This window comes from Pseudorasbora parva, chromosome 8, assembly GCF_024679245.1.
Source record: "Pseudorasbora parva isolate DD20220531a chromosome 8, ASM2467924v1, whole genome shotgun sequence".
Classification (NCBI taxonomy): domain Eukaryota; kingdom Metazoa; phylum Chordata; class Actinopteri; order Cypriniformes; family Gobionidae; genus Pseudorasbora; species Pseudorasbora parva.
In genome coordinates, this window is record NC_090179.1 from 14,989,908 (window position 1) to 15,006,129 (window position 16,222).

The following is a 16,222-nucleotide window of genomic DNA, read 5'->3' on the forward strand; positions in this document are numbered from 1 at the left end:
AGGCGTATACACTCATGATGGGGGAGAAGAGAGAGTGAGCCAATCAGCAGGTGGAGGCGTATACACTCATGACGGGGGAGGAGAGAGAGTGAGCCAATCAGCAGATGGAGGCGTATACACTCATGATGGGGGAGGAGAGAGAATGAGCCAATCAGCAGGTGGAGGCGTATACACTCATGATGGGGGAGGAGAGAGAGGTAGCCAATCAGCAGGTGGAGGCGTATACACTCATGATGGGGGAGGAGAGAGAGGTAGCCAATCAGCAGGTGGAGGCGTATACACTCATGATGGGGGAGGAGAGAGAATGAGCCAATCAGCAGGTGGAGGCGTATACACTCATGATGGGGGAGGAGAGAGAGTGAGCCCATCAGCAGGTGGAGGCGTATACACTCATGATGGGGGAGGAGAGAGAGTGAGCCAATCAGCAGGTGGAGGCGTATACATTCATGACGGGGGAGGAGAGAGAGTGAGCCAATCAGCAGATGGAGGCGTATACACTCATGACGGGGGAGGAGAGAGAGTGAGCCAATCAGCAGGTGGAGGCGTATACACTCATGATGGGGGAGGAGAGAGATGTAGCCAATCAGCAGGTGGAGGCGTATACACTCATGATGGGGGAGGAGAGAGAGTGAGCCAATCAGCAGGTGGAGGCATATAAACTCATGATGGGGGAGGAGAGAGAGTTAGCCAATAAGCAGATGGAGGCGTATACACTCATGATGGGGGAGGAGAGAGATGTAGCCAATCAGCAGGTGGAGGCGTATACACTCATGACGGGGGAGGAGAGAGAGTGAGCCAATCAGCAGGTGGAGGCGTATACACTCATGACGGGGGAGGAGAGAGAGTGAGCCAATCAGCAGGTGGAGGCGTATACACTCATGACGGGGGAGGAGAGAGAGTGAGCCAATCAGCAGGTGGAGGCGTATACACTCATGACGGGGGAGGAGAGAGAGTGAGCCAATCAGCAGGTGGAGGCGTATACACTCATGATGGGGGAGGAGAGAGAGTGAGCCAATCAGCAGGTGGAGGCGTATACACTCATGATGGGGGAGGAGAGAGAGTGAGCCAATCAGCAGGTGGAGGCGTATACACTCATGACGGGGGAGGAGAGAGAGTGAGCCAATCAGCAGGTGGAGGCGTATACACTCATGATGGGGGAGGAGAGAGAATGGGCCAATCAGCAGGTGGAGGCGTATACACTCATGATGGGGGAGGAGAGAGAGGTAGCCAATCAGCAGGTGGAGGCGTATACACTCATGATGGGGGAGGAGAGAGAGGTAGCCAATCAGCAGGTGGAGGCGTATACACTCATGATGGGGGAGGAGAGAGAGTTAGCCAATAAGCAGATGGAGGCGTATACACTCATGATGGGGGAGGAGAGAGATGTAGCCAATCAGCAGGTGGAGGCGTATACACTCATGACGGGGGAGGAGAGAGAGTGAGCCAATCAGCAGGTGGAGGCGTATACACTCATGATGGGGGAGGAGAGAGAGTGAGCCAATCAGCAGGTGGAGGCGTATACACTCATGATGGGGGAGGAGAGAGAGTGAGCCAATCAGCAGGTGGAGGCGTATACACTCATGATGGGGGAGGAGAGAGAGTAAGCCAATCAGCAGGTGGAGGCGTATACACTCATGATGGGGGAGGAGAGAGAGTGAGCCAATCAGCAGGTGGAGGCGTATACACTCATGACGGGGGAGGAGAGAGAGTGAGCCAATCAGCAGGTGGAGGCGTATACACTCATGACGGGGGAGGAGAGAGAGTGAGCCAATCAGCAGGTGGAGGCGTATACACTCATGACGGGGGAGGAGAGAGAGTGAGCCAATCAGCAGGTGGAGGCGTATACACTCATGATGGGGGAGGAGAGAGAGTAAGCCAATCAGCAGGTGGAGGCGTATACACTCATGATGGGGGAGGAGAGAGAATGAGCCAATCAGCAGGTGGAGGCGTATACACTCATGATGGGGGAGGAGAGAGAGTGAGCCAATCAGCAGGTGGAGGCGTATACACTCATGATGGTGGAGGAGAGAGAGTGAGCCAATAAGCAAAACAACCTGAAAGTGGAAGCAGGGGTTGCTTTATTTCTTCTCGATACGTGAGTAATGTTGGTTTTGTCTTTTGGATCCACCTTTTTGTGATCACTAAACCCCTTGGGGTATTCACACTTAGCATGTTTGGTTCATTCATGCGATTGCTCGGTTAGTGCGGTTCACTTGAATACGTGTAAAGGCTGCCATCTAAACCTGCACCAAACATCAGACAGAGACCTCAGAAAAGATGGGTCTCAGTCCGCTTCCAATCAAACTGTGGTACGGTGCGACTGAAATATGAACGCAACATGAACCAAAGACATATAAACGAACCAAACACAGGACATGTCACAAGATCCGACGTTTGTGTGTGTGTGTGTGTGTGTGTGTGTGTGTGTGTGTGTGTGTGTGTGTGTGTGACAGAGGGATTCCTTTTGCTGGTATGACTCCTTAAAACATTTTATAAGCTCCTCACGAGTTCTCAGCTGGTCAAAATACCATAATATGCAGACTACACACAAACAACGAGTGCATTTAGCCCAGCACACAGGATTGTTTTGGATGTTTAAATGTGCCCTTGAATGAGTTGAAACAATGTGTTAAATTGTTCTCTGATATCTACATAGAGGATATGTGGCTTATTTAAGAGCATAAATTGTCCAGATACAGTTTTAGAGGTCCATTTACAACCCTATAAATTGTCCCTAGGATGTAATGCTCTGTTTTTGCCTTATTTGGAAGAGTCATGAATATTAATGTTGAGCTCTGCTCTGATTGGCTTATGCAGTTCAGCTGTTCAGCGAAGCGACTCTTGAGTCCTGACAGAACACAGACCGACTGAATGACACTTTAAGCAGAACATCTCAAATGGAGATTGATGAAATGCAGCTCACTTGTTTATTGGTGTTTTCAGATCATCCACACATGAGAGAGAGCTCACGTGCATATGGTTGCCAGATTGTACATGTTTAGGTAAAACACCGGATAGTATACGTGTTCTTTTCACAGAAAAGCTCTTATTGGGGGATTTAAATGAAATGTGGCAACCGCAAGCACGACCAGTCTTCTTTCCCTCCGACAAAACTAAAATCATTGGTTTTTGTTCAAGTTTTTATTTTTTAAACTACATTTTAGACTTGTCTTTTTTCATCTACGATATTGCATGTTTATATAACGTTAGTCACAATGTAGGCTACGCAGTGACAGTGATGTACTCTGAAATACAAGCATGCAAAACCATCATAGGCCTACTTCAGTTTTCAAAAATATAAATATATATATTTTTACAAAATGAATAGCCTTGTCAAATGACTATCGTTTTAACTTATATGGTGGAAAAGGTGACGTTTGATAAAAGGATCGAGTGAACGATCTGTAAGCAACGTATCTACGGTTATATTTTGTAATACAAAATAAAATGAATCTTTGTCATTAGACACACTATTTAGTTTTGTATGGTACTTGGAGTTTCCTATTGTTACTGTACTAGCATCTTGCGTTATCTAGACAATGCTGTCTCTCTAAAGCAGTGGTTCCCAAACTTTTTGTAGCACGCACCCCTTTCTAATGTTTGATACCTGTCAAGCACCCCCACCACCTTATTTTGGTTAAACATCAACTTTTTAATAGCAATAACTAAATACAAATATCCTCTGTATATAAGAAAAAAAATCAACATTTCAGTTGTAATATATATATACAGCATAGTTAGGGGGGTTCGGGGGCATGCTTCCCCGATATTTTTTTTAAGTTTCTGATCTACATATGAGCATTCTAAGACATTTGAAAGCCAAAAAAATTATGAGAAATAGCTTTAAAACTAAGTCAGTGGGCAGCAAATTATTTGTCAATTCCTGCTCTCTCCTCATCTCCATCACTCCTTATTAAGCCCTGTCTCTTCCCCTCCTAATGTATTCAACAAAACATAGGATACATTTATAGTTAGAATATTTTTTTATCTGAAGAAAACATATTCATTAATGTTTCTTGTCCTCTCACATTGACAGTATAGCTAATTATCACATTAAATCACATTATAAATTAAACAAAGGTTTATTAGTTTGCCTGATTATTTTTATCAGTAATTTAACATTTTAATCCTAAAACGGCTGCAAAATATGAAATGCTTTGTTTAGCTACCACACCATACCTGGAGGAGGTCCATATTCCACGAGTAGGAATATAGTGAGGCCCCTTTAAGAGCAGCGTGTTCCCCAAAGAGTGCCGAAGTCATGACGTCACTTTGTAGGCCAAAACGCGGAAGTGAGTTAGCATTTTAGCACTTCCGGTTCCCTCGCTCAAAAGTGTATGGGTTTTTTGAATGGGTTTTTGCTAAATCGCCTGAAATAAGGTCTGTGGTTAACAAAGCCTCTAAATATTTTCACGTTTTGATCTATGACATAAAACACACTAGTTCTAACCTGCTTGTGATTTTTTTGAACTTTATTGAGTCTTAAAAACGGCGGTTGCTAACAAGTTGCTAAAAGGGACTACATCCTTTGGCCGGGACTTTAGACGTTATCGTGACAAACAGGAAATCTCACCAGCCCGCGTTTCATTCACTTTTGAATTCTGTAAGTACATGTTTAATAAAAAAATTAAAAACTAGCCTGCGTTTCAGTCTCACGTTCTTAGAAGTTTACCTTTCAGTTAATATACATAAAGTTATACATTTAGTCCTTTCAAATAGCAGTGTTTCCAAATATTGTTGTACACAGAAATATGTGATAGGTAACTGATTACCAGTTCTTCATTTCTGTGGAGAGACTGTAGTGTTTTGTTTTGTCCCGAGATGGAACCACAAGTCGTGGAATGAAAGCTGCGCTGTTCTACATGTCCAGATTTATAGTGGTTCTCTCCTCGATATATGATCAATCGTCTAAGGAAAAGGACATACGATTGTAAATTGATACGGCTAAGTTATAGCTTACGTCGTTAGTGCTTCTGAGGTGGTAAAAACACGTTTTTTTTTTCTGGTGAATTAGCAAATGGTATGAAAACATACAATCAAACATAATAGAGTGAAAGATAATCTTTAAAGTCTATTTGGGGCACGAGGATCAGGCATTATAGCCTAATCTTAATCACAAAGACAATAATATTAAGGTTTATATAAACTAACAAAATAATAAACGAATAAATAAAACATTAACAAACGAGAAAAGAAATCTCAGCGAGGCACGCATAAACCCAATTCGTTTCTAACATTTTTGGAAAAAACGAATGGGCAATATTTCTCATGAAAAAGTGGATAAGTGTTCATACACAGCGCAGATCATAATGAGCAAACGTGTTTTTTAAATAAAGTGTGAGGAAGCTTGATGATGACGTAGATCCGCGACTGTGTGCTGTAGTCCGTTTATAGCCTACCGTTAGCATTTTATATCTGACGGCTTTATTTAGGCTTCCAACGGTATACATTTTGGATTCACTTGTAAAGATTATCTTGATAGACAAAACGTGTAAGGGTCATAACTCTTTGTTGAACACATCTTATTTTTTGCGATTGTCCAAAAGTCTATGGGGAAAATGCATAGGCTTTTGATCGAGGGAACCCATGCGCTGCTAACCTCCGGGTTGGCCTACAAAGTGACGTCATGACTTCGGCACTCTATTGAACTGCCGGTATTTTGTTTGTGTGCGCGCCGAACTGTGCCGCGATTCACGTAAACAGTGAGAGAAACACGGACTCAAGAGCGCTGTTGTTCAGAAAAGTAACTTGGTATTAGTTTTAGCCGATTGTAATGTATTTAGTGCAATAAAACACATGTACTGTAAGCGGTGATGGTGTTAATTATTTACCTGAGTGAGAGTGAGCTTGCAGTGAATCATGCTCAGACTGCAGAGAATGTGCTCAGTGAAAAAAAACACACTTTTCTTTCGACCAAAAATGAAAAGGGCAGGGCTTTGACGCAGATGCGCTTGTAAAATTAAATGAAAATATGATTTACTATAATTTACTACAGCTTGTAATGTGAAATTTTTTGTATTTATCAATAATACTATGACGTGTGAATTTTATCCAAGTTAGACACGTAAAATTTCAATATAAAAGATACAATTTTCTGTCATTACAAACTTTATTGCGCACCCCCGGTGGTCAGTCTGCGCACCACAGTTTGGGAACCGCTGCTCTAAGAAACTTTCAATTTAATCAGAAATTGTTTAAACAGTCAATAAGTGGATAAATCACTACTTACTGCTTGCAGGAATACAGTTGGCACTTTCTTCAGTTTAAGACGCTGAGCGAAGCTTGCTTGAAATGGGCCAAACAAACTAACAATTTTGAATTAAATTGTGGTATCGATTATTATAAAAATCAACCATGACTGGTGACATTTTTTCTCTGTGGGAAGGGTATGAAAAGTCCTCACGTCTCCTGCACAGCCTGGAACATTTCATTTGTGTCCATGAGAGCTGCCGTTTTCGCTATCCTCGAGTGCCGCTTGTTTATCTGCAGTCCCGATGATTCGGCTGCAGTTCCACTTGACAATGAACATGTTCGGACATATGCAAATGTTGGGGGCATACATATTAATGATCTCCAACGATTGCGTCACATGTGGCGTTACTTTGAGGATCACTTATTTTTCAGTGGTGTTTTTCATGCACGAGATTTACATAAGAAGTAGAAGGCAATGGTGTATGAGACTCACAGTACGTGATGTCCATGTACTGAACTCTTATTATTTCACGATGGCAATGTTAATTCAATTTCTCATTCTAGGGCACCTTTAAGTTCTGTTGCGAGATACACGTCATAAAAGCCAACCAATCAGCTTGTGAACATATCATTTTGTCCTTAGGTTTGGTATCTTTAGGTTTGGTGTTAAAATGAGTCCGGACCAAACCAACCAAGCAAACTAAAGTGTGAACACCCTTAATCTTGTCACATTTGTAATATATTAGTCACTTGGACTATCATGTTATTTAGGAAGCTCTGCATAAAAACTTGTGTTGGTTGTTGGTATGGAAGCGACGACTATGCTATTGAAGGAGTAGAGGAGCTAAATAACAAGGAGACATTCAACCTGAATTATCATAGTAACACAAATTGCTTTCGCTTACGGATGACATTCGTAAGCACAACAGATTGGCTGTGTTGCATAGCGTGTATGTGAATGTGATGGCGGCACATCGAGAAGGCCATGTTTGTTTTGGTAATTTCAAATATCAACAGCGTTTACTGCACCTTTAATTTCACGTGTTACTTGATGTTTCTACGTAATTATTTGTGAAATGTATTCAATTATTTGTCAATCTTTTTCCAGTGCGCCACAGTCATCATGGACAAACGGATTACAAGTACTGGGTAAGCAAAGTAAAAGTCATAAACCCTACATTATTTGTGAAGAGAAACATTAGCAAATCTTTAAAAATATCAGATACTTTGTATAATACATCAGGGACAGCCATCCCCCTCCTCCCTCCAACTCAAAGCATGCTGGTATATTAAAGGGTTAAAATGAAATTTCCATCATTAATTACTCAGCCTCATTCCAAACCCGTAAGACCTTCATTCATCTTCGGAACATAAAGTAAGATATTTTTCATATAATCCGAGAGCTTTCTGACTCCTCCATAGACCAACGACCACTTTTGACAAACGAAAATAACGACTTCCGTGTCATTCTCTTACACTATTTACGTTGTTGGGCTATTGAGTATTCGTGAATCACGTAGGAGAGTCACATGGAAAAGAAGATTCACGTAAGCACTACAATGCATGCATGTGGTGCACAGCCAATAGTGAGCTAGCATTCTGCTGTAGAACGCACCTGCGTGAATACTGAATAGCCCAATAACGTGAATAGCGTAAGAGCATAGGATAAAGATGTTATTTTTGTTGTTTTTTTGCGCACAAAAAGTATTCTCTTTGCTTCATAATAGTAAAGTTAAACCACCTTACTATTTTAATAATGTCTTTACTAACTTTCTGGACCTTGGAAATGTTAATTATATTGCTGTCTATGGAGAGGGTCAGAGAGCGATTAGATTTTATAAAAAAAAAAAAAAAAAAAAAAAAAAAAAAAGTATATATATATATATATATATATATATATATATATATATATATATATATATATATATATATATATATCTGTGTTCTGAAGATGAACGAAGATCTTACGGGTTTGGAATGACATGAGGGCGAGTAATTCATGAGAGAATTTTCATTTTAGTGTGAACTAACCCTTTAATGAAGATGAATTTAATGTTGGTATTATTTTTAATAATAATTGAAACTGGACTGTTAAGGAAGTAGGAAAGTAACGAATAATCTATTTATCATGTTACATAAATGCGAAGCCCTATGCTCATAGTTTTTTATTAATAAAGGTCATGATCATTTGAATCGTGTTAATAAATCCAATTGCTAAACTGGTGCATTACTTTGTTTATTCGAGTAATGGTGTGTAAAGTTAATGTAAATTGTATGCCATAACACACTGTATGTGCAGTATTCTGCTGATGCACAGACATAGAGAGCGTATGATTTTTATGTAAAACTATGGAGAATATAGGAACATGTTCTTGCAGCACTTTGGCATATTCCCATATGGCCGCATCCACAGGCTTAATTGAAGAAAGTTGTTGGAAGGTAACAGGAAGATTTCAACAGTGGGAGTTGCTCATGTTGAGTTTGCATAGCAATAGGGGAGTTTTACACGTGTGTTGCTGCAGTGTTTTAGGAGAACATTTGGATAACCTTTGCTGCAAACCTAAGGGAGCCCTAGTTTTACACTTTCTCCATAGAGTTTCAGATTAATTGGTTGCATAGCACAAGGGGAGGCTTTAGCATACTGACAGCACCCAAAGTGCTAACGCTATTGGAGCACTGGGAAAGCCTATGTCAAGGTGCCGAACGGTCACAAATGTGTGAACATTTGGGGAGAGCGTTTCTTTAATGTTGTTATATCATTAGGGAAGCACTTGTGAAACTGTGCCTCTGGGTACTGCCTTGTGAGAGATCTATTTGGTGAGTATTTATGGATGGCTGGAGAAAACAGCCTCCAACTATCAGTGAGAAAAATAAGTTATTTGCAAGGGGCATATGTTTGGAGAAGACAAAAATGTTTAGGAGTTTTGATAATGACTTATTGCACTCTTCTCAATAATTAGCATGCATTAATTGCATGTAATTTTAATATATGTGAGATGCACTTTTGTAATAGAGAGAATTAATATAAATGTATGGTTTTTGAACAAATGAGGTATTTTTTGCTGATGGTGGCATCTAAAGAAAAAAGTGAAACAGTGAGACATAAAAATGTTAGTTTTGAAAACATTTGTGGGTGCCATTTAAAACCTTTTTGCAGCATTCTCTCTTTGATATCTATCTGTCAAGAGTTAAATGTATTGTGGGTGAATCATATTGTGTTTGCTTTGGGCTGATCGTCATTGTTGTTGTTGCCGGGTGAATGTTTGTTGCTACGCTCAGTCCCGCCCTTTGATGTCTCCTGCAGGAAGAGGCGTGGCTTGCAAAGTGACAGAAGTATTCTGCGGTATTCTCTACGGAAGTTCTGATTGAGCAGTCCGTACACTATGGCGTTCAGGCAGGAGTTAAAGTATGCCATGAAATAACTAACCACAAACAGCCAATCAGGGACCATGGGCGCAACGCGGGGCGGGTCCACTGCTACAGCCAGGCCGATCAAATTCAGCGGCGCCCAGCAGACGGCGAACAGCACAAAGACGACGAACATGGTCAAGAAGTGGCGCAGTTCGTTTGGACGGAGGCGCGGCCTGACGTCGGTTGTGACTCGCCTCCTCACACGGAGCACCAGCACCCAAATCCTCAGGTAACAGAACGTAACTACACCGATAGGAAGTAGGAAATGCACGGTCACCACAGCGATGGTGTATCCCGCACTCGTCGTCTGACTAAAGGTGCATGAATAAACGCGGGGGTCGTACGTCAACGACCCCAACGCCAGGTTTGGAAGAATGGCAAAGGCGGTGAGTACCCAGACTAAGACCAGAAGGGCCAGGGTTCCGGCACGGCCGTAGATCTTCTCATAGGTGTTGGTCTGACAGATGAAACAGTAGCGGTTGATGGCGATGGCGGTGATGTTGAAGATGGAGCCGATGACGCTCGCTCCCATCAGGAAGCCGCTGACCTTACATTCCATTTCCCCCGGCAACCAGCCCGCGTGCAGCATGGCGTGCAAGATCAGAGGGTAGGGATAGCAAACCACCAGAAGGTCGGCGAAAGCCAGACTCACTACAAACGCATTACCTAAGGGACACACACATAGAGAAGGAAATTAAATACAAGGCCTTGTTTTATGGCTTTGGAGCAAAGTAAAAAGTTATTTTTGCTACATTCACATCATGTCATAATTGCTATAGTTAGTGAGAAATCTGACTTTTTTATAGCTCCATCTTCACTGACTTAATCAGGTTGTCATATAGAAGCCAGCAAATTAGGAATGATGCAGAGAGGGAACTAGACTACCTTTCAAAAGTTTGGGGTCATTTTTTGAGAAAAGTCCTCATGCCACCAAGTCTGTATTTATTTGAAAATACAGTAAAACCGTTATATTGTGAATTATTCACACACTTTCTGTAACTTATTCCTGTGATCGAAGCTGAATTTTCATTATCATTACTCTGGTCTTCTGTGTCACATGAACCTTCGGAAATCATTCTAGCAGCTCAGGGAGTAGGGAGCAGTGAACACTACGTAGAAACCCTGTCAAATCGAACGCTGCTATAGATTTACACTGTCCCACAATTAGGTCCCCATTGAAAGAGAAAATGCTGTGTAATGCAGCACAGCCAATCAAAAAAAAAGAAAAAAAGAAAAGAAAAAAGTAATACAGTTGTATGGAGCAGGATTTGAAACCAATGAGAGTTAACTGTGGGTGTGGCTTCTCATTGTGACGACCCCTGGTCAGAACAATGATTTCATTATGGAAGAGATGATGCCTGACACTTTATCACATTACATCTGGTTAGGACACGGCGTTACAAGAAACATGTCACTGGTTTTGGTTAACAAATTGTACATTTCTTTTTTTGTCAATTGCAATAAAACAGACTCCAATTAAAATACATGAGGTCACCTTCAGATCCATGAAATTTTGATTCTGAAGCAGCATTTATCTGCTACTAGAAAATAAAACTGGTGGCACTTTATTTTAGAATATGTGCACTTGTATGTACTTACTGTGTAAGTACTGGTTAAAGGGTTAGTTAACCCAGAAATTTAAATTCTCTCATTAATTCCCCACCCTAATGTCGTTCGACACCCGTAAGACCTTCGTTCATCTTCAGAACACAAATGAAGATATTTGTGTTGAAATCCGATGGCTCAGAAAGGCCTTCATTGACACCAATGTCATTTCCTCTCTCAAGACCCATAAAGACACGTCGTCACAAAGCCTATCTCACTACAGTGGCTCTACAATCATTTTATGAAGTGTACACATTTTTATAAAAGTTTCTTAAAAACACACAAACACAAGGAAGGTCAAGCAAGAAAGTAAACTTGACAGAAGAACCTGAACTGTTGTTGACATATTGCGTGTCCGGGAGTGTAGAAGCGTTTGTGTGTGTAGGACAGGCTCAGGTGCACTAGTATTTTAACTGTGAGGTTCACACAAAGTTCAGATCCATTAGATTAAGAGTGGTGTCTGTGACACTGAGTTCTCTACACTATATGTGTGTGCATGTTTGCTTGGTTTGCCAGTCGGGTCTCTTGCATGCATGTGTTGGGTGCTGGTTTGTTGGAAGAGGAGACTGTGTTCTCTTCGGATCAAAGTTGTGTAAGCATTACAGCTCAGATGGAGTTCAGATATAGTTCAACACAGTACTCTACACACACTCGCACACGGACACACTCGTGCACCTAAACCTATGTGTTACAGATCTCAAATACGTTTTGCAATGGATACATAGATATAGTGCATATTGATTGAATGCATTTGGCTAAAAGAGTCCATATAGAAAGTAATCATTTTAGGTTAATATTCCATATCATATCTCATCCAAATGACTTATGCTCCATTCACACTGAATATATCGATGGAGATCACCAGGTCACTAGTAGCCATTTCCTCTTGCTTTAATAAGCTGATATAGATTTTGCAGCAGTGTATTATATCATGATAAATGTCAATGCATGTATCAAACATGCTTAGAACATGCATTTATGGCACAGGTTACATTCTGTTGCTCTTCTTTTAAACTTTTTTAAACTGTCGCATCACAGGACACACCCAGGTTGCATCACGAATGGTCACTGTCTCTTATGTCACAAGAAATCAAATGAAAATGAATGATTTACGCTCCATGCAAATGGCCGTCAACTTTCACAGCTGCTCATTCCCTCTTATCTCTCTCCCTCTTCTTCTCCATTTTGCCTTCCTCATCAGGATCCGTCAATGTCTGCTATCTTTCTCTCGCCCTGTGCCAATATCTCTCAGCGTATCTGATTTCCAATCCATCTCTTTTCCTCTAACTTATTACAACTCAATTCGCCTTCGCTCTCTTTCGTCCTTACTCGAAAGAAGATTAAGAGGCAAGAGGAAGAAAGCTTCTGAACTTTTAAATGTCTTAATTGGTATGTTGAAAGGCTTTCTGAGAGAGAAATTTGGTCTAATATCTTGTCTGGAAGCTAGGCCAGAATGAATGTTCTTTAAGTTTGGAGACAAATAAAAATTGGCTTTAATAGAGCATAATACACACACACACACACACACACACACACACACACACACACACACACACGCACACGCTTGTGCTCATTACTTCTGTGAACCTGCCACAAGCTGATGTGAGGACAAGGATGTGAGGAATAATGAATAAGTGAATGAATAAGTGTTCAGGAGATGAAAATTGTGCCAGCTACACAGATGCTTCCTGTGGGATTTTGGGCTTTGACATTTGGAACAATAAAATGTTTGTTAGCTAAACAGATGTGTAAACTGTTGCCTTCACATACTCAAAAGCAGATTGGTCCCCTTTACACCTAGCATTTACATGCTTTTCAGATATTGTACCACTTACAAATGACATAAGATGTTGAGTCAACCGAAACATTATATTCAGAATATTCCAAAATAAATTTCCTGAGGAATGCATGAACTGTTAAAATGTATATTTAAATTGTGTATACAGGATAAGTTGCTATGGATAAAGATGGATGCCTAATGCATAATGTAAAATGCTTTCTGTCATTTAAGAGACTGTCTGGTCTACTGTGTTTCCTTACATCAGAAACATTCAGTAAATAATAGGTATTAGAAATGAAGACATTTGTGGAAAATAAATGTTTAAAGCTCTACAAATATTATACAGATGCCATCCACAGAGCATAGCTGGATATTTCAGCTCTTAATGCCAGGTGTAAAATGGGGTATAGTGGGGTGCAGTGATGATGAGTAAAAATATAAAAAACAAAAATATAAGAGAGTATTACTGATGTATTTTATATAAAAAAAGAAGGTGAAAATATCTCGAGTTTGTGTTCACTGTAGACCTTATTTCTAGCATTTAACTCTTTAACCTGCACCGCATCACAGACAGCCCCAGATTATTGTTGTTCAGCATTTACTGCATGTAAATGCACTGAAAGCTGCACTGAAAGGCATCCGTTAGGGCTTTTAGTCCAAAGTGTACATATATGGAGAAATAATAATTTATTAACATGTTTGCAAAATATTTTGTCTTGAATTTATATTAATATCCCACTGAATTATGCAACCTGAACATTTTGAAGAGCTTACATTGAGTTGTTTTTTTTCTGTCCTGTTCCTGGTTTTTGTGAGTTGTGACCTCAGCGAGTTGTCATTCGGTCTAGAGCTGTCAATCACATTATGTGAACATGATTCCTGCTCTTCTGGATGACAATGTCCAGCACAATTCCTCGTTCTGAGCTCCGTAAAAAAGAAACCCTAAGAAACAACTCTAAATGTAAAATAAGAAACTAATAAACCCACAATTATGATAGTATATCATATATATATATATATATATTCATAAATACAATATATATTTTCATGAGGGTATTTTCTTGTCAGAAATAAAGGATGTTTACATTATAAATGCAAAGCAGGTGTAGCAATTATCTGCTTATAAATGGTCATACATAACATTTAAACAATATTATTTTAGAGATAACATTCTCAGCTTTGAAATGAAGCATGAACACGAGGCTTCAGCTACATTGTGCTTTTTAAGTTTCTACAACACAGCCATATTTATAGCCTACGTTTAAAACATATTTTTAATATTTTAATTTTTGTTTGAGATTATATATATCCATATTAATAACAGTCTGAGTAATTCTGAGACTTGAACTGTAAACTCGCAAGTGTTGGCTTTATAAATATTATATTGGTTATGTATATATTCTGAATGACTTATGATCAACAACCTTCAACAACTTGTCATTTATGCCCCACTTGCCAAAATGGTTGAGTGAGAGAAGTGGTTAACCAAAAATCCACAGACCAATGAGACTGGAAGTGATAAAATAGCTAATTTATTTCTGATTTTTGGCCTACAACATGTCTTGGTTAATACTGTAACCTTGGTTCCTTGGAAAAGGGAACAAGACGCTCCATCGATAATTGGCGCTGTTGGAACGTCTGTGTGATAGCATCTTGAAGCACATATGAAATCCATCAAAATGTGTGACGGAGGCTATAGGTGGGTGATGCAAAGACCCCGAAGCTATAAAGTGCACCCAGACCAAACAATGTCAGCTTCAGTAGTCGATCACAGGCACGCCGGAAGTATGGCAGGGCGACGCAGCGTCTAGCTCCCTTTTCAGGGAACCAAGGTTACAGTCTGCCCCTGAGAAGACTTCCAGCTGCAAGTGCCGCCTCGACTCCCAGTCTCTATGAGGGGGGCTCGAGTAGTGAGATTCAGTTTTAAATAGACATCTTCCTCAGAATGAAATGTGCATGCCTCAAAGAAAACTTGTATATTCCTTCACACACAGACAAGCGCGTCAATCTATCGGTTAATGCCATTGCGGAGAGAGACTCTATTCTTTCCGGTGAAATCACAAAACAAAATGCACACAAACGTGTCCCTGCTCTTAATATACAATCAATGAAGAACTTCTTTGATTTTAATGAAGGGAAAAAAACAAGAATTGATAGGTCAAAAAGCCACCCACAAATAGTCTATAAACAAAGCATCCGGCTGTCTTTGAGTTCACATGAACAACGGTTAAAGTTATTTGTCAGGCTACAGAAGAATACCATAATTCCTCCATTCAACTAGGCTTAAGACATTGATAGTCAAGCAGACCTATATCAACCCAGCCACAACACATAATTGGGAATAACATGCCGTAACACAGAATCGACCACAAAGGCCTGGGGTCAGCTTTGTTTGCTGTTCGTCCAGAAATCCAAGATCAAGAAGTGGATATTCATTTATGTTTTTTCTGTTGAAATGTAGGCCTTCTAATCATGAGTGGAATTTGCACCGCAGCGCCACCACACCTTGATGGTCATGACAAGAACAGCATGTATAGTTATGTTTATTGAAGTAAATTAGATTTAAATCACCGTCATGCATGAATTAATTATATATTTTTAGCAATTTTACATATAATATCACATTACACAAAACTGAAATTTCCCCTTTAAAATAACAGTGTGAATATTTTTTGAGAGCCACCCAAAATTTCACAAATCATGTTTTCAGGGGAGCCCATGTCTTATTTAGGGGAGCCGAACTCCCCCTAGCTCCTCCGTAGTTTGCACCCCGTATATATATATATATATATATATTAGTGATCGACCGATATTGACTTTTTATAACCGATACCGATTATTTGCATGTTTATGTGCCGATAACCGATATAGAACCGATATTTACTTATTGTGTTATTTTTGTCTTTTAAAACTACAGCAATTGCACTGAACTGAGCTTTTTAAACACTGTAATTTTTGCAGTTTCACTCACTTACATACAGAACAAAAGACATTTACATCAATAAATAGTCAGAATTGTTTTTTTTTTAAATACAGTGCAAAGTCTTATTAACATTAATGCTGTTTTATCTTTTTTATTTATAAATACAGCCATATTAACAACAGGCAAAATACATTTATAAAGTCTAATGTTTTCAAATGGAGAATATAAATGAGAGTTGAGTCTATCAACTCCCCATAACTATGAGCATAAATATAAGCAAAAAATGTTTATGTGTTTAATAGACTAAAGAG

General features: G+C 40.0%; 1 protein-coding gene across 1 annotated transcript in view; it reads right to left on the reverse strand.

Annotated features, from left to right (window-relative positions):
- Positions 1 to 9,123: 9,123 nt before the first annotated feature.
- mtnr1ba (melatonin receptor type 1Ba) overlaps positions 9,124 to 16,222 on the reverse strand; it is a 30,616-nt gene continuing 23,517 nt past the window's right edge. Inside the window, exon 2 of the mRNA XM_067450193.1 lies at positions 9,124 to 10,269. Within this exon, the coding sequence (XP_067306294.1) occupies positions 9,401 to 10,269 (869 nt within the window). The 3' untranslated portion in view covers positions 9,124 to 9,400. The remainder of the gene's footprint in view (positions 10,270 to 16,222) is intronic.